The sequence below is a fragment of the Hemitrygon akajei genome, chromosome 8 (genome assembly GCF_048418815.1).
Source record: "Hemitrygon akajei chromosome 8, sHemAka1.3, whole genome shotgun sequence".
Taxonomy (NCBI): Eukaryota; Metazoa; Chordata; class Chondrichthyes; order Myliobatiformes; family Dasyatidae; genus Hemitrygon; species Hemitrygon akajei.
This window is the reverse complement of record NC_133131.1, coordinates 33,367,683-33,387,322: the sequence shown is the minus strand read 5'-3', so window position 1 is coordinate 33,387,322 and position 19,640 is coordinate 33,367,683. Positions and strand designations below refer to the sequence as shown.

The 19,640-nt window shown below is 40.7% G+C and overlaps 1 protein-coding gene across 2 annotated transcripts in view; it reads right to left on the bottom strand.

The window, feature by feature from the left end:
- The window catches only part of galnt17 (polypeptide N-acetylgalactosaminyltransferase 17), a 462,724-nt gene that overhangs the window by 126,220 nt on the left and 316,864 nt on the right, over positions 1 to 19,640 (bottom strand). For both annotated transcript variants that reach the window (XM_073053568.1, XM_073053567.1), the window contains exon 7: positions 16,782 to 16,899. In XM_073053568.1, coding sequence (XP_072909669.1) covers positions 16,782 to 16,899 — 118 coding nt within the window. The remainder of the gene's footprint in view (positions 1 to 16,781; positions 16,900 to 19,640) is intronic.

Here is a 19,640-nt window from a genome sequence, read left to right as displayed (position 1 = left end):
AATAAAGTCATCCAACCAGAATTCAATTTAGATAAAATGTGTAATTTTGTGACCTTGTGTTAGAAGTTCAGAAAATCTGAAATTGCTTGATGTTCTTCCTCCATTAAATGATATTTCAAATAATCAGCATAATGTCATATTGAAATAATTATTGAATGCAAGCACATTCTTTGTCCTCTCAAGATTGTTTGATGAAAACTGAATAGGCTTCCCATTAAGATTAATTGGTGGAGCAGATAACTTAGTAGTCTTTGTAAGAAGACATCCCAGATCATTGGTGTTACAGATATAGAGCTGGTACATAATGCAGAATCCATTTAATTTTAAAGAAAAGAAAGTTAGAAGAACTCCATCATCACAAAATTATTTCTCCTTTTTTGACACATGCTCACCAGGCATTTTTCTAGCAATATCATATCCTCTGCACTATCTTGTAAAGAGTATCGCAAAATATTTTTCTGAAAGAAATTAATTAAAATTTTTTTCACTAAGTTATTACACACTGCCACCCTTAATCTATCTGTAGGTGAAGTCTGTAGTTGAAAGGAAATGCAAAATACAGTTTTTACAGACCTTTATCAATCTTGTAAACCATGTCAATCATTGGCTTCAGCTCGAGCACATTTTACTCTGGACCTCCAACCAGCAAGAATGCACCTGTGTCTCCTTCTCACCAATGTCACTTCCAGTACTGGTGAACCACCCACATTGCACACTGTAACTGAAGTTCTTTATTATAACACATCTTCCCCCTTTAAAGAATACAAACACCAATACTATGTCCTCATAAACCTGTAAGAAACAATAATGCTTTCCAACAATGTTTGTTACATTAACTTCAATTGTAATAAGTGAATGCATTCCCTTATTCACTCAATCACTCTCAATCTGTCTCCACGGTGGCTTAATAATCTCTTTTGGACTGCTATTTGTTACCTCAGCTGTCTTACTTTCACTTGCTGTGTTAATACCAGTGTCTTTTTGACAGTTCTGATTGATGTGTTCCTTTTTTACACATCCTTCTGCCAAGACCCTACCTGTTCATCGCTGTTCTTCTTCTTGCTGTTTGACCATAATTCACTCCGCGTGCCTCATAATGGAGCCCTGGACCTTATCCAGGTGATCAGTAAGTCTCTGCATAAGTTCCAACTGATTCTGTCTCAATACACAGAGCTCATTCTGTTGGCTGCATATCACAGATGGAACTCCTCAGGTTGGTTTGTGTTGAACTGGTGCTATTGTTCTGACCTTGGAGATTGCATGGTCTCCCCATCTTCCTTTTTATTTTTCCTCTTCAACTTCAGAGAGAGTCCTGGAGAAGTTTTTGATTTTCAGTCTTTACCTGAAAGTTGATGACAGACAGGTTTTGAACCACAGCTGCATTATGTGGAAGGAAGACTTATGACTTCTTCATCATCATCTCTCTGTTCAGTACTAGCATTCTGACTGTCATGATGGTGTAGCTGGTGCAGATGCCTATGAAAGGTGGAGTTCTTGAGCATCCCTTGCATAACCACTCTGGAGCTCTCATGAATGCTATTACAAGTTTCTCGAGTTACATCAGGTAAGCACCCAAGCCCCTCAAAGACATCTACGTACTCTTCCATGAGTGTTGCATGGTCACCTTTGGTCTGTGAGGACTCTTTCCACCAAGTTGAACTTTTCACATGCAGCCAGACCTAATATTGGCTGTACTCTCTTCTTAACAATCAGGAGGTGTTCTTTTAGATGCCATCCCTTGTTCTTGAAGGTCACTATACAGCCCCCTTTTACTGGAATGTTCTCTCCAGTATAGTCTATCACTTTTAACTTCTCTGGGTACATCTTGCTTTTTACTTTGAGAGATTTGTAATCATCCATAGACAGCAGATTCACCTGGGCTCCAGTGTCAAGCTTGAACGGATTTACTGTCTCATTCACAGTTATTGCAACAATCCATCCTGTTTTACCAGCACCAGTCTTTAGAGAATCTATAAAGACTTTCTCCATTTCTTCGGCAACTGTATGCACCTTGCTCTTGGCAGGTTTGCAGCACTTTGTGAACTGATTCCTCTTCCCACAATTATTGCAGGACTTTTCATAAGCAGGACAGTTCTTTGGATGTGCCTACCTCCACATTTGTTGCCTTTACTGTTTGAGCCTATCTCTTTGGTTTGCAGTTGCTTTGGGAAATGTTGTATGCTTGCCCCTCTGTTTTACAGCATACACTGTTGTTTCTGCCCTGTGCAGCTCTTTATCTTGTGATTGGGCTGACTCCACTGTTCTACACATATCCACGGCCTTTTCCAACATTAAATCATTTTCACAGAGCAGGTGTTCTCTAAGGCTGGCTGGTGGCGTAGTGGCATCAGCGCTGGACTTCAGAGCGAAGGCTCCCGAGTTCGGATCCAGCCGGCTCCCTTGCACGTTTTCCATCTGTGCTGGGTTGAACATCGAGCTAGCAACTCAGCCTCATAAAAATAAGAAAGCCTGCTAAAAAAAAATGCCATCACAACGGCATCTCGATGACTCCACTCAAAGTTAAGGGCTTTCTTCTTCTTCTTCAGGTGTTCTCCAATTCTACAAACTATTTTGTCTCAGATTAATAAGTCTATCAGATCTCCAAATTCACAGAACTTACTCAATGCGTGAACCTCAGCTAAGTATTGGTCAAAGCCAACACCTTGTTTCTGGTCACAGAATTTATATTTCTCAAACGTGACATTTTTACTTGACAATACTCCTCAAATTTTGTCATCAGAGTATCCAATGTAAAGTCTTTCTCATCAATTTGAAAGCTGTTGTAGATGTGCAAAGCATCTTCACCAGTTACATGTAGAGAGATTGATGCTTTCAATTTTCCCTTCGGCCCTCTCCGCCACTAAAGTTTCCCCGCTTTACGAAAGTTCGCTTTATGCCACTTCGCTTTTTACAAAAGACCTACATTAGTACCTGTTATCGCTAACCAAAATAAAAATCCGAAGAGGATTTTCGCTTTTACGAAAAATGATGCCCGGTTTAAACTTGTGTTTACCCCAACAAAGACTACCATGACCGTGAAGCCTTGCACGGACAGGTGTGTGCGCATGCATGGCATGTACGTGCCGATTTTTTTCTACATATCGGTTTTGGCTAAATCTTCCCGATTCTGATGGGTGAAACTACACTGTACATACATTATTTCTACTTTATAGAGGCTGTGTATTTACCATATAATTCCTGCTTTTACTATATGTTAGTGTTATTTTAGGTTTTATGTGCTATTTGGTATGATTTGGTAGGTTATTGCTTGGGTCTGGGAATGCTCAAAAATTTTCCCCATATAAATTGATAGCAATTGCTTCTTCGCTTTACGCCATTTCGGCTTACGAAAGGTTTCATAGGAACACTCTACTTTCGGATAGCAGGGGAATCCTGTATATATATTGAATCACGGTTTGAAGCATTTCAATTATCAGCTAGATTGCCAATAAACTGCATGGGTGCAGGAGGACCTAGGTCATCCATTGAAGGGCTTTTTAGGCTCTCCCCTCAACTTGTCAGAGAAATTTGAGACAGCGTGTTCTCTTCCCAGCAGTTTCTTTCCATCAGAACCTAGCGTCTCTTTCTTAGTCGCTCACAGTATTCATTTAAGCTCCGTATTTAGACATCACACTGACTTCCAACACCATACTATGTTTGTTCTTAAACAAAGCTAAATTTGAATGGGTAAAAATGCTTGAACTATTTGATTTGCATATTTACAGAATGGCTTCAGCTCGGCCACATTTTACTCCAGACCACCAAGAGCGTGCCTGTGTCTCCTGTTCACGAACATCACTTCCAGTTCTGGGTGAACTGCTCACATTGCACACTAGGACTTGAGTTCTTTACTATGTACAGACATAATAACACAATTCTCTCACAATGTGTCAGTTCAGAACAGAAGATGACAGGCTGGCTGCTGAATACAATCAAAGTGCTGCAGAGAACGAAATCTTTCAAAGGTTTCAAAGGTACATTTAACGTCAGAGAAATGTATATGATAAACATCCTGAAATGCTTACTTTGATAACCCTGTGTTTGTTCACTCATTCCCTGTTATGGGTGTAGCTAGGAGTGTACCATTGCTTACCCGGTGCTGTTCATAGCTGTGACCAGAACAAGGAACTTTCTAATGGTCATTTCCTCATATTCTAACAACTCCCATGACTGTTCTATGCCACTCACAACTAAGTCACACCTTTGGGTGCTAATCTCCCCTGAAGGATGAATTTTGGTGAGAAATTATATCAGCTCAAATAACACTGGGAAACAAACATTTTACTTTACATTGTATCTTATAGATTTTGGGCTGCTGCTAATGAAATTGAATTTCTTTATCATGCACCATTTTTTGAAATCACCTTAATTTGTTCTTTCAATTCACAATTCAAGTCAATTAAAATGTTGCACACAATGTAAGCTGAAAGGTTTTCTATCGTGTCCAGACACGCCTGGGCATGCTTTGGCTGGGCAGATGCTGCATGGCAGGACAGATTTAGAAAGGCTATAAAAGCATCATGCACACACTGTCCTATGCATTGTGTTTACATGTATATCAGTTTGCAATCACATTGATGCACATTAACTACGGACAGAGCATATTGTGTGTACTCATCATAATAAAGTAATTGTATTTTCAGGTGTAGTTGTGATAACAAAATGCTTCAACAATGTTGCAACAGCCACGATACTTTGTTGTATTTGTGGCGAGTATATGCTTAGATCTCAAAGCCAGAGTTTGACTCCTCTTATTGAGTAAACCTATGAGTTCTAATTGGGGTGTAAGATTGATGGCCAAGGCAAAGGCCGGGCTCCTCACGTTTCTTGCACAACACGCACTGTCAATCTTCGAGTTGACTCAGAAGCACTCGGAGGTCACTGATCCAATGATATGGTGAGAGCTGAAAGATCGTGTGACAGGTTGCTACTTCCGTCTGAATAGTGTGTCTGGTTTCTCTGCTAAAAACAAGAATTCCATTGGATTCCCCAGCAACCCTTCAGCCAAAACACCTGTGCTATATGATGATAGCCTACCAGTACCAAAGCCACCAGAGACACAGAGTCCGGAAGAGGCAGACGAAGATGCTACGATACACGAGCCAGGAATGGAAACTGTCACTGCTACTGATACAGATTTTGTAACTTTTCTGTTGAGTGAGCCTTATTTGACAGCCCAATCTGAGTTAAGTGACCTGGTCAGAGACTTGGGTTTATCAAAGGCAAAAGCAGAATTAATGAGTTCAAGACTGCAGGGATGGATTCTGCTGTCACTGTGCTAAAGAATCACATTACATTAAAAAGGATTGGCCACTCTGTAAGCTGTCAGGGAAAAAAGTGCAGCACATAAGCCACTTGTAGACCCAACAAAGATATTTTTTGCCTCCTCTTCATAGAAAACTGGGCTTATGAAAATCTTAGTCAAAGCAATGCACAAGGAAGGTAAAGGATTTCATTATTTGAGGTAGTTGTTTCCCAGAATAACTGATGTCAAGATTAAGGAAGGCATTTTTATTGGTCCACTAATCAAACAGATAATCAGTGACAGGCATTTCAAATAACTTTTAGTGGGACCAGAGAAAATCACATGGAAGGTATTCAAGGATGTAGTTGAAAATGTTGTTGGTAACTATAGAGTACCAAACTGCGTGCAGCTGGTTGAAAACATGCTTCACATATACAAAACCATGAATTGCAACATGTCACTAAAGATTCATTTTCTGCATTCCCATTTAGACTTCTTCCCTACAAATCCTGGCACTGTCAGTGATGAGCGTGACGAAAGGTTTCAGCAGGACATTGTGGTCACAGAGAAATTGTATCAGAGCAACTGGAGTCCATCGATGCTGGCTAGTTATTCTTGGACACTTAAGCAAGAAGTCTCAGATACTGAGCACAATTGAAAATCATCAAGAAAATATTTTTAGCTTAGTTGAACTATTGCAAAGCATCAGTGCCCTTATGCATTTGTAAATGCATTATTATCAATTAAAGTTCTTGTTTCTCCAAATCCATACATAGTCTGAAATTATATGTATTCAGCTTCACGTGGTCTATCATTGAAAAAATATGCTGTCCCATGTAAGTGTTCACTCTGCTCGAAGTTTTAACACCACATCCTTTCTTAAGGGTTCTGTGATCCACAGTATCTCTCAGATTGTTGCATTAATACTGGGAGTGAAAACTCTGCCCCTTCTTTAACATCAAAAAAAAAGTTAGAAATATGAGAATACCAAAACATTCAAAGTGCCATCCAGACCTGCCACTTCCCATATGCAGTCATCTACAAATCAGCGACCCTCTCCAGCAGCCCGAAAAGTGATGCTGTTGCAACTGTGCCCCTTTAAGGGCTGCAGTTGAAGACTGAGCTATGTAGTTAAGTGGGAGAAATTCAGCAGTGTTTTATTGGAATAATATGCTTTTATGCCAGTAAGCCTGACATTCCATTTTTTAAAATGTCACTGTGTAGTATCACGATCCTTTACAACATTTTAAAGCAGCATTTACAAGACATGCAACACCACTTTGACAATGAAAAACAAAATTGCGCATATAATTTCCAGCTCTTACTTCGGCTACTTCTGTTCAACTGCAATTGAGATGACACATTCTCCATTGTTTATGCGAAGTAAAACTGATGAATTAATTATAATAATACACCATGATTTGGATTTATAATATATTAAACATTATGTATATGAAATACAGAACAGCTATTAAAATAGTTTAATTACTATCCATATTCTGAATTTGAAATTTAATTGAAATAAATTGAAACATAGGATTTCAGTGCTTTACAAGCTTTGACTATCAAGCATCAATTTGTGCTAATCCATATTCAACCTGACTGTGATATGAAGGAAATAATATATATTTTGATAGTCTCTCTGCATTTCAGTGTTTGCCCAGTGGACGCACGGGCGTTTACAGGAACATCTTTCAGTAATTAGAGTCGGTAGAAATGAGATTACAAGCCAAGTTGAGCCAATTGCTTAACAGAATTATCTAAACATTAACAGAGGTCTGAAACCATAAACAAAAAGACTGGAAACCACATCTGCCATTTTCACTATGAACCAAACAGAAGAGGTGGCATTCAAAGCATTCCTTCATGAAATTCCGCATGAAATGTACCCCAGACTACTGTGGGGGGCGAGGGAGGAGATAGCTGAACTTCTGGCAATGACCTTTGCATCATCAATGGGAACAGGAGAGGTTCTAGAGGATTGGAGGGTTGCAGATAGTTTTCGCTTATTCAAGAAAGGGAGTAGAGATAGCCCAGGAAATTATAGACCAGTGAGTCTTACTTCAGTGGTTGGTAAGTTGATGGAGAAGATCCTGAGAGACAGGAATATGAACATTTGGAGGGCCATAATATGATTAGGAATAGTCAGCATGGCTTTGACAAAGACAGGTCGTGCCTTATGAGTCTGATTGAATTTTTTGAGTATGTGACTGAACGCATTGATGCAGGTAGAGCAGTAGACTTAATGTATATGGATTTCAGAAAACCATTTGATAAGGTACCGCATCCAAGGCTTATTGAGAAAGTAAGGAGGCATGGGATCCAAGGTGAAATTGCTTTGTGGAACTAAAACTGGCTTGCCCACAGAAGGCAAAAAGTGGTTGTAGACGGGTCATATTCTGCATGGAGGTCGGTCACCAGTGGAATGCCTCAGGGATCTGTTCTGGGATCCTTACTCTTCATGATTTTTATAAATGACCTGGATGAAGAAGTGGAGGGATGGGTTGGTAAATTTGCTGATGATACAAAGGTTGGAGGTGCTGTGGATAGTGTGGAGGGTTGTCAGAGGTTACAGCGGGACATCGATAGGATGCAAAACTGGGCTGAGAAGTGGCAGATGGAGTTCAACCCAGATAAGTGTGAGGTTGTTCATTTTGGTAGGTCAAATATGATAGCAGATTATAGTATTAATGGTAAGACTCTTGGCAGTGTGGAGATTCGGAGGGATCTTGGGGTCCGAGTCCATGGGACGCTCAAAGCTGCTGTGCAGGTTGACTCTGTGGTTAAGAAGGCATATGATGCATTGGCCTTCATCAACCATGGGATTGAGTTTAAGAGCCGAGGGGTAATGTTACAGCTATTGGACCCTGGTCAGGCCCCACTTGGAGAACTGTGCTCATTCTGGTCACCTCACTACGGGAAAGATGTGGAAACTATAGAAAGGATGCAGAGGAGATTTACAAGAATGTTGCCTGGATTGGGGAGCATGCCTTATGAGAATAGGTTGAGTGAACTCGGCCTTTTCTCCTTTGAGCAACAGAGGATGAGAGGTGAACTGATCGAGGTATATAAGATGATGGGAAGCATTGATCATGTGGTTGGTCAGAGGCTTTTTCCCTGGGCTGAAATGGCTAAAACAAGAGGGCACAGTTTTAAGGTGCTTGGAAGCAGGTACAGAAGAAATGTCAGGGGTAAGTTTCTTTACACAGAGAGCGGTGAGCGCGTGGAATAGGCTGCTGGCACCGGTGGTGGAGGCGGATATGATAGGATCTTTTAAAAGTCTCCTGGATAGGTACATAGAGCTTAGAAAAGTAGAGGGCTATGGGTAACCCTGGGTAATTTCTAAAGTAAGTACATGTTCAGCACAGCATTGTGGGCCAAAGGGCCTGTATTGTGCTGTAGGTTTTCTATGTTTCTATGTTGCTAATTAGGATGAAGTGACAAAGATTAAAAATCAATGCTTTTCAATCGCTTGTATTATAATGGGTAAATAAGGGTTGAAGTGTCACCTCAGTGCAATGTCTAAAAGGTTTTCGGAAATTATTGCAGAAACCCTTTGAATAATTCACAGCTCAAGATTTCTCCTAAATCATTGTTGATGCTGCTCTATACTTATTTGTTACAAAATGCATTTGTGGATGATGAGATCAACCCGATATGTGCTTCCCTTCTTCTCACACAAGGGACAACATTGACAAGCTGCTCTTCTGTTGCACCTTAAGTGTATTTAATTGTCTCATGACATTCCACAGCAACGGAATCAGGTGAAGCCTCATGTTAAAGCCAACAGTGATTGGACAGACAGGAACTGTGAACTAAAAGTCATTATAGGCCAGCGAGCACAAGGTGATCAGTGACTGGGACTAGGTATGGAGGGTAAAAGGAGCGCTGTGTGAGAGGGTGAAATTGATGATAGGCAATAGGCCAGTCTCCACCAATATTGCATGATCAAAGTTTTAATCTTACCCCAAAATTTACACCTCTCTGGTCATCATGCCACTATGCTATAAAAAGTATACTTATTGGATAAATAGATTTTTTAAAAGGTAGTTAGGCCTTAGACAGAAACAATGACCATTTAGTTTAGTTGTATCAATATTGGTGCTTTATTTACCATCTGAGCAGTTCTGTGTAGTTACCCTTCATATACATCTTTTGAATTAATCACTCTTCACTAACCATAAATCTTGTTGCACTATTACAGATTGCCAGGTACGATGTTGTGGTCATCACTGAATCATAGCTGAAGGATGGTTGTAGTTGGGAGCTGAATGTCTAAGATTACACGATATATTGAAGGGATAGAAAGGTAGGTGGAGGGGTGGTGTGGCTTTACTGGTAAAGAATGGCATCATATCAGTAGAAAGACGTGACATAAAATCAGAAGACGTTGAAACCTTGTGGGTTGAGTTAAGAAACTGCAAGGGTAAAAGTATGTTGATGGCAGTTATATACAGGCCTTCCAACAGTGGCTGGGATGTGGACCAGAGGTTACAACAAGAAGTAGAAAAGGTGAGTTAAAAGGCAATGTTATGGTAGTCTTGGGAGATCTTAACATGCAGGTTGATTGGGAAAATCAGATTGGTAATGGATCTCAAGAGAGTGAGTTTGTTAAACGTCTAAGTGATAGCTTTTTAGAGCAGTTTGTTGTTAAGCCTACTAGGGGATCAGCTATATGGATTGGGTGTTATGTAATGAATGGAGCTGATTAGGGGGCTTATGGTAAAAGAACCCTTAGGAACCAGTGATCACAATATGATTGAGTTCAACTTGAAATTTGACAGGGAGAAAGTAAAGTCTGATGTAGCAGTGTTTCAGTGGAGTAAGGGAAATTATATTGGTATGACAGAGGAGTTTGCCAAAATAGATTGGAAGGAGCTGCTGGCAGAGATGTCAACAGGGCAGTAATGGCATGCGTTTCTGGGAAAAATGAGGAAGGTGCAGGACATATGTATTCCAAAAATGAAGAAATACTCAAATGGTAAAATTGTACAACCATAGCTGACAAGGAAAGTCAAAGCTATTGAAAAAGCAAAAGAAAGGGCATACAACAAAGCAAACATTAGTGGGAAGATGGAGGATTGGGAAGTTCTTAAAAACCTAGAGAGAGCAACTAAACAAATCATTAGAAGGGAAATGATGAAATATGAAAGCAAGCTAGCAAGTAATATCAAAGTGGATAGTAAAATTCTTTTCACGTATGTTAAAAATAAAAGAGAAATGAGAGTGGACAAAGGACCTCTAGAAAATGAGGTAGGAGAAATAATAATGGGGACAAGGAGATGGCTGATGAACCAAATGAGTATTTTGCATCAGTCTTCACTGTGGAAGACACTAGCAGTGTGCCTGATATTGTAGTGTGTGAAGGAAGAGAAGTGGGTGCAGTTACTATTACAGGAGAAAAGGTGCTCAAAAAACTAAAATACCTAAAGGTACGTAAGTCCCCCAGACCATATGAACTGCACCCTAGGGTTCAGAAAGAGGTAGCATTAGAGATTGTGGTAGCATTAGAAATGATATTTCAGAAATTGTTGGGCTCTGGCATGGTGCCAGAGGACTGGAAAATTGCAAATGTCACTCCACTATTTAAGAAAGGAGGAAGGCAGCAGAAAGGAAATTATAGACCAGTTAGCCTGACCTCAGTGTTAGTGGAAGATGTTAGAGTTAATTGTTAAGGATGAGGTGATGGACTACTTGGTGACATAGGACAAGACAATACAAAGTCAGCATGGTTTCCTTCAGGGACAATCTTGCCTGACAAAACTTTTGGAACTCTTTGAGGAGATTTATGCATCCATAAAAGGGATGCAGTGGATGTTGTATATTTGGACTACCAGAAGGCCTTTGACAAGGTGCCACACATGAGGCTGCTTACCAGGTTAAGAGGCCATAGCATTAGAAGAAAGTTACGAACATGGTTAGAGCATTGGCTGATTGGTAGGAAGCAGCAAGTGGGAATAAAAGGATTGTTTTCTGGCTGGCTGCCAGCGACTAGTAGGGTTTCACAAGGGTCGGTGTTGGGATCACTTCTTTTTTTGCTGTAAATGATTTAGATGATGGAATAGATGACTTTATTGCCAAGCTTGCAGAAGATACGGAGATTAGTGGAGGGGCAGGTAGTGTTGAGGAAACAGGTAGGATGCAGAAGGACAGACAGATTAGGAGAGTGGACAGGAAAGTGGCAAATGAAATACAATGTTGGAAAATGCACGGTCATGCACTTTGGTAGTAGAAATAAATGTGCTGACTATTTTCTAAATGGGGAGAAAATCCAAAAATCTGAGATACGAAGGGACTTGGGAGTCCTTGTGCGGAACACCCTGAAGGTTAACTTGCAGGTTGAGTTGGTGGTGAGGAAGGCAAATGCCATGTTAGCATTCATTTCAAGAGGTCTAGAATACAAGAGTAAGGATGTGATGCTGAAGCTTTATAAGGCACTGGTGAGGCCTCACCTTGAGTATTGTGAACAGCTTTGGGCCCCTCATCTTAGAAAAGATATGCTGGCATTGGAAAGGGTCCAGAAGAGGTTCACAAGAATGATTTCAGGATTGAACGGGTTATCATATGAGGAAAGTTTGATGGCTCTGGGTCTGTACTTGCTGGAATTCAGAAGGATGAGGTGGGATCTCACTGAAACCTTTCAAATGTTGAAAGGCCTAGACAGAGTAGATGTAGAAAGGATGTTTCCCAAGGTGAGAGAGTCTAGGACAAGAGGGCACAGCCTCAGCCTCAAAACAGATGTGGAGAAATTTCTTTTGCCAAAGGGTAGTGAGTTTGTGGAATTTGTTGCCACATGAAGCTGTGGAGGCCAGATCATTTAAGGTAGAAGTTGATAGGTTCTTGATTGGACATAGCATCAAAGGTTACAGGGAGAAGTCTGGGAACTGGGGTTGGGGAGGAGTAGAAAAGGGATCAGCCATGATTGAATGGCATAGCAGACTCAATGGGCCAGATGGCCTAATTCTGCTCCTATGTCTTTTGGTCTAATGGCCTGATGGTCTAAATAAGAAACATTTTATTTGACTACTTAGTGCATTTGGAACTTCAACACTATATCCTGATTTCTGTGTTTACTTCCTTGACACAGTGTATGGACTAATCTCACTGGATGACATGCAAACAGACATTTTTTGTTGACATTGAAATGCATGGTTTACTAGGCTATTTCAGAGAGCAAATTAATCATTCTGGAGTCACATATATTAACAGCTGACCTCTTCCCCTGTAGAATAATCAGATGGGTATTTCAACAATCTGGTAGTTTGATTGGCTTTCATTGCAAATGATCTGTTTGTTTAAACATTGTACATGTGGAATCATAAACCATTCTTGATGTCCTGGAGTGTACATATTTTGGAGCAGGTACTAAGTTAAATTCTAGCTGAGCAGAAGGAGTCGTCTCAGGACCTTTCCTGGGTTTTACTGACTTAGGGCAAAGAGTGGGCAACTAACTCATTCCCAACAAACATCTTGGCCTTAGTAATGAAGCCGGCAGATTCAGGACCTGCTGAAGTGTCTCAGCCCGAAACGTCGACTGTACTCTTCTCCATAGATGCTGCCTGGCCTACTGTGTTCCTCCAGCATTTTGTGAGTGTTGCTCGGATTTCCAGCATCTGCAGATTTTCTCTTGTCTGAGATTCTGCGTTTACCTGCTTTGTGTTTTGCTGCTTCTCAGCAGATCTCTCTGACCTTACTGCAGCACTTGCAGGCTGGGAGAAGCTTCCCCCTTCCCAAATCCCTAATGTTCCACCAATGGACACCAATGGAGTTTGATGACTCCGGATTTATGGAAAACAATACATAGCTAAGTAAGAGAAAGTGTGCTACAGCAGTTAAATGAGGAGATAACAATATAGATGAGGTTTGATTTGTCAATCTAGCCAAGGGAGCGAGCTGGAACTTACATGCCTGATTTTGAAGCACTGGCAAGTGGATAGAGCACAAGTGCACTGAGAAGTAACAATCTGCTGCACCACACACAAAATGCTGGAGAACCTCAGCAGATCAGGCCACATCCACTGAAGTGAACAAATAGCCAACGTTTTGGACTGAGACCCTTCTTCAGGAATGGAAATGTAGAAGAAATGCTCCAGAATTAAAAAGGTTGGGGAGGTGGACAGGGTATATCAAGAAGGTGATAGGTGAAGCAGGTGGGTAGGAAAGGTAAGGGGCTGGAGAAGAAGGATAAGAGCGGAGAGTGGACCATAGGAGAAAGGGAAGGAGGAGGGGACCCAGGCGGGCAGGAGATAGGCAGATGCGAAGAGGTAGAAGGCTCAAGTGGGGAATAGAAGGGGAGGGGGAGGGAAAATATTTTTGGTCAGAAGTAATCTATATTCATGCCATTGGGTTGGAGATTACCCAACTGGAATATAAGGTGTTGTTCCTCCACCATGCGGGTGGCTTCATCATGGCACAAAATGAGGCCATGGATCGACACATTGGAATGTGAATGGGAATCGGAATTAAAAGTTCCTTTTGTGGCATATGGAGTGGAGGTGATCGATGAAGCGGTACCACAATTGACGACGGGTCTCAATTAATGTAGAGGAGATGGCCTCGGGAGCACCGAATATAATAGATGACCCCAGCAGATTCGCAGGTGAAGTGTTGCATCACCTGGGAGGATGTTTGGGACCCTGAATGGAGGTGAGGGAGAAGGTGAATGAGCAGGTTTAGCTCTTTGGCTGCTTACAGAGTTAAGTGCCGGGAGGGATGAATGGATGGGGGAATCACAGATCTCTGCAGAAAGCAGAGAAGGGGTTTGGTGGTAGGATCCCTTGGAGAAGGTGGAAGTTGCAGAGAATGAGGTATTGGATGTTGAGGGTCATGGGGCAGTAGGTAAGGTAGGGGCACCAGGGAGATGAACTCTTTCACTGTCAAGGCAGCAGGAAGATGACTGAGCATTGATGTCTGGGAAATGGAGGAGATTAGCTTGAGGGCAGCAATCCCTTAACAATCTACTGCTTTTTCAGCTATTCCTGTCCATTCCTATACCTGGCTCCTGAAATGTGCATCTATCTCAGAACATTTTGATGCCATAGATGGTAGTCAAGATAAATGAGTGTCTGCCAGGGTTGTATTTACTTGATGCTTTCCCAGAAGATCGATAAAAAACTGCCACCTTGGTCAAGCATCATTAACGAGCCCAAGATATGTATTGATGGTGCTTTCTGTCCACCATCAGTGGGCTTTGATGCTTTAATCAGCAAATTACAGTGTAGATCATGAGCTCTGCTCTTTCTGGGAATACTTTAGTTTCTTATTAATGGATTTTGATTGCACAAAATGATCCCTTAATCTGAGATAGTTTGTATTGATTTTTTTTTATCCCAACATCTGAAAAGTAAGACTGGCGCTGTAGACTGATAATTCAGTATGCTGACAGCCAATCATCACAAAACATCCAGAAGCTACGATTTATCACATGGTTCTGTAGTATCAGCTCTCTAGCTGCCTACAGTCCACTGTTACTGTATAGAGGCAGCAGCTGGGAGATAAACGGGAAAGCATCCCAGGAGGAACGATTCCTTCAGGCCTCTACCTACTGACCTGCCCACCTTGGACTTTGACCTTTAGGTTTCTACCTTCAGATTTGCTGAGCTCTAGAAATTATCTTTGGTTTTACCCTCCCAGACATTCACAACAATTGGATATCGATCCCAGGATTCAGTGTGATAGGATTTTTTCCCCCCAATATGCTTCTAATCATTTTTGCTTTCACCTTAAATATATGTTCCCTAATTAACGGAAATTGCTTTTCACCTTCACCTTGATTAGACTTCTCATAATTTTACACACTTTTATTAAAATTGTCGTTAGCTTTTCTGGTTCCAAAGAATCAAGAACTATTACCTAATTTGCTTACCACCTGTAATAGCATAATTGTCCAGTTGAAGGTGTATGGATTTATCCACTGCTGAAAAGTAAACTTAACTGTGTTAGCAACTCGAACCTGCAAAGTGCTGACATCCCATTGTTGACCCTACATTTCTCAGGGATTAAGTCATCTGTTTAGCAATGAAGCTGATCAGGATTCTGTTCAGCACCAGCCAAAGTACCGCACCATGAAAATCAATGGCTGCAATCATTCCTACAGAGATGGATTATCAGATAAATATATCATTCTCCAGATCAGTTTAAACATCCCTCAGAAGTAACTTCACAATTACATAGCAGAATGTTAACAAAATTATCCTTATATCAAGTCTATTATTCAATTGAAAGTATAACATTGAAAAGTAACAGAAAGATAGAAATGTATTCAGGTCATACAGTATATATTTTGTAATCTACTGTTTGTGCATCATCAAATGCCCACACTCTACAGATAAGAACAAATGGGCGAACATGTATTGAAAGGTAGAACTGAGCTGAACAAAGAGGCTTTGGTGTGCAGCTAAGCAGACCATTAGAGGATGCTTTTAATTATTTCATAGCATGCAGATATCGCTGGCACATTTATTATTGGTCCATACTCTTACAAAGTGAAATCCAATGAGATGGGTAACCACAGGGCTTCACTTCCAGGTAAGCTCAATGTGTTCTAAACTCATTTGACTGTAAAAACATGGAGGAACCATCACAAACTTGCACAGCCTCCAGTGATCCTGTGATTTCGATCTCTGAGGCCAATGAGAGAGCAAACTTCAGGACAGTGAACCCACAAAAAAGCATCCAGCCCTGATGGGTTGAGTACTAAAGACCTGTGCTGATCAACTGGCTGAAGTGTTCACTGAGATTTTTAACCTCTTGCTTCAATTATCCCAGTGCCTAAGAAGAACGTGGTAACCCACCTACATGACTACCATCCAGTAGCGCTTTCATCTACCATGATGAAGTGTTTTGAGAGTGGGTGATGAAACATGTCAACTCTTGCCTGACAAGCAACTTGGACCCACTCCAATTTGCCTATGAACACAACAGGTCCACAGCAGATGCCATTTCTTTGGCTTTTTCCTCAACCCTGGAACATCTGGACAGCAAAGATGCATACATCAGGATGTTCTTATCAACTACAGCTCAGCATTAAATACTATAATCCCTTCAAAGCTAATCAATAAATTTTATGGCTTTGGCCTCAAAACCACCTTGAGCAATTGGGTCCTCGATTTCCTCACTTGCAGATCCCAGCTGGTTTGGATTGGCACCACAAGGCTGTGTGCTTATGCCCCGTCTCGACTCACTTTACATTTACCGTATGGCTAAGTGCAGCTTAGATGCTAGACTTAAAGAGAACAGGGAAATTTTGACAGCTCCAATGGAGAAATATGCCAGTACAAACTTGATGGACCATATGGCCTGCTTCTGTGGTGCAGTGTTCCATTATTTTTGTGTGTGAAGGCAACAGGGACATCGATTTCAACAGCAAGATACAATCTCAATGCGGGAGCGTGATTTGTGGCCTTGTTACTCTTACCTTTGGATAACAGGTCTTCTAGTACTATAGAAACCACAGAATTACAGGCTAGGAAGGTAAAAAATGAGCAGTCTTTTTAACAGTCCATATCAACAGATTTTAAAGAGGAAAATGACTGACCTTTATCCCCAGTTCAATGTTTTCTCCGCCATAGACATCCATTCCAGGATCCAGCAACCCGATTTCACCAAAAAACAATCTATTCACCACGAATGAGCATCCAATCATAGCAGGAGTTCTGGAAAAGAGATGTAACAGTCATTGAGAAAGGGCAAAACATTAGGCTTGAAATTATGAAGGGTCCAAGACCAGGGAGTTTAGCCACCAACCTCTTGCCCCCTCCCTTCCCTAGAGAGCTTTCCCAACTCCACCTAGGTAGTGAACCTACCTGGTCCTTCCAGGGTAACCCTGCCCGACAAACAGTACAGCCTGAATCATGCCAACTACCAACAAGGTGTGACATGTGAAGAAACCTAGACTTCTAAATTTGTGCTCTAAAGGAGCCCTCTTCCACCAAAGTGACCTGACCCAGTAAATCTGCAGGCGCTATTTACAAGTTGACCCAATACTAATTAGTTACAATCCACCATGTACCCTTCAGAGACCTTTCAATAACTTATGTTGCAATGTGTTTTGATAAACATATGCAAAGTAGTAAATGAATCTAACAAGCATAATGAACAGGGAGAACTCAGAACATACCCCACATTCAGAGTAACCTACTATATAATTGTTGTCATCTCCAGCACCATGTCAAAAATTAAGCATTTTTAACAATTTTTCTACTGCATTTTTATCTCCTAAGCACTATCTCCAAAGAGTTCATGTTGGCAACTGCTGTTATAACAACATTCAGATTTCATACTTAAGGGCCGCCTCATAGCATAGTGGGTAGCACAACATTTTACAGAACCAGCGACTCAGGTTCAGTTCCCGCTGCTGCTTGTAAGAAGTTTGTACATTTTCCCAGTAACCATGTGGGTTTCTTCCAGGTGCTCCAGTTTCCTCTCACTGTCCAAAGACTTACTGTTTGCAGGATTAATTGGTCATTGTAAATTGTCCCATGATTAGGCTAGGATTAAAGTGGGGGATTGCTGGGTGACATGGCTCAAAGGGCTGAAGGCCTATTCTGTGCTGTATCTCAATGTAAAAAAGTATTGAAATTACTAATTGGGTGGAAATTAAAAATTCAAACACCTAGTAATTCCATGTTACTTCTTTTTAAATTGAAACTGCAATCACTGTCACTCTAATGCAGATTGTATAAAAACCATAAAGATTGCATTTTCATTTGTGAGATTTATACATCAGTCATGTCATGCTTCCTAGTATAATGCCAGGAAAAAGAAGCATGAATCTTTATGGTCACATCACATTCACAGACTTTATAGAGAAAAGGAAGGCTGGGCTGCTTACAAGGTGGAAAGTTTAAACTTTAACTTCTTGAACATGATGATAGAAATAGATTTGAAGATGCGGGAAGCAGTACCAGAGGAAACAGAAACGTTATCACGTCAGCCTACATGCGGGTCAGGAAGAGAAGCAGAGTTATCCATCAGATTTGGAGGGAATAGGTTCAAGGGAGCATCTCATTGGCAAGAGACAGGAGAAAAAGAAGAAAAAAAGATGCAAGTGCAGGGCAAGGGGGATAGGTAGAAGTTTCTCCCAGTGGATTCAGGGGAAGGGAAGGGAGCAGGAAGAGTGTTTGACTAATGCTCTCACTCTTAGTGGCAAAGAGGTCCATGAACTAATTGGATCTGCTGAGAGGGAATGTGCAAAAGGCAAACAATGAAACATGTTTTCCAGTGAGTTTTCATTTAAACTCGCTCAGGAACTATGAGATAATTTCAACCAATCTTTTAACAATGGTCTAATTACTATGGAGTGTGCAGCCTCTGAAACAGGTGCCCAGGACCATCGGGTCATCAGCCTGTATGTCAATTATATCATTCATTATAAATAAGAAAAAGATTTGAGACAAAGTCTCATTCTGACTGTGAAGATTTATTACTTGAAGCTTTAGCTATTGGAAGCCAGGAAGCAAAATAGAGCACATTAATAACGACATAAATTTCTTTGTCAGAAGCTGACAGAAATTTCCGCCACTTATCAATTTTAAGTGAAACAAAATGAGTTGTTGAAAATCCCAAAGGTTACATTTTTAAAGGGTGCTTCTTAGTAAATTACTTAAGAGTGCTTATGCACAGGAAATTACATCTCCTTAGGACATTACACTAAATGCAGATGGAGAGCAGCTATTTTCTCTCCCTCTGTGTATAAATGGCAAAGATTTATTACCATTGTCATTTATGTACCTAAAAACCCAGTAAGATCTAGATTGTCTCATACTGAAATCAGAACCTATAAAAAGACTGGCAAAGATGAAATATGAATATGGCTGATCATGCTTTTGGGAATACATCTCCATTTTACAAGTCTCTTCTGTTGCTTCTTGGTATTCATTTTAATGTTAAATGCACTTACTGCAATGGCCATGAAACTATCAATCTATAGTTAGTGTTTGGTCTCCATTATCAAAGGCAACATCAAAGACTGGCCTTGCACAGCTTTAATACATTGACAGTGGAATGATAGAATTCAGCATCCACAGAACACTAACCGAGATTCCTCATGCAGCAATCTCCGTGTTTTCAGAATATGACAATTAGGAGCTGCTAAATGTGACTTTCTCTTGTGCTGTGGATAATGGGATAGCTTCTGCCTCCAGAATCATTGATTTAACTCAGCGATTAAAATAACTTCAATTGTAGTCGCTGCTAGAGAATGTTACATTGTAATAAGAGGACATTTATTCTATCAATGGTTCTCTTTTCTTCACACCAGTCAGCTAAAATTATTCCACTGTTCTTGCATGCTTTAAAATGTGTTTAAAATTTGTTATCAACGTACAAGTGCCTTGGAAAAAGTATTCAAACCCCATCTTTGATCACGTAAATGAGGATTACAACCAAGGATTGT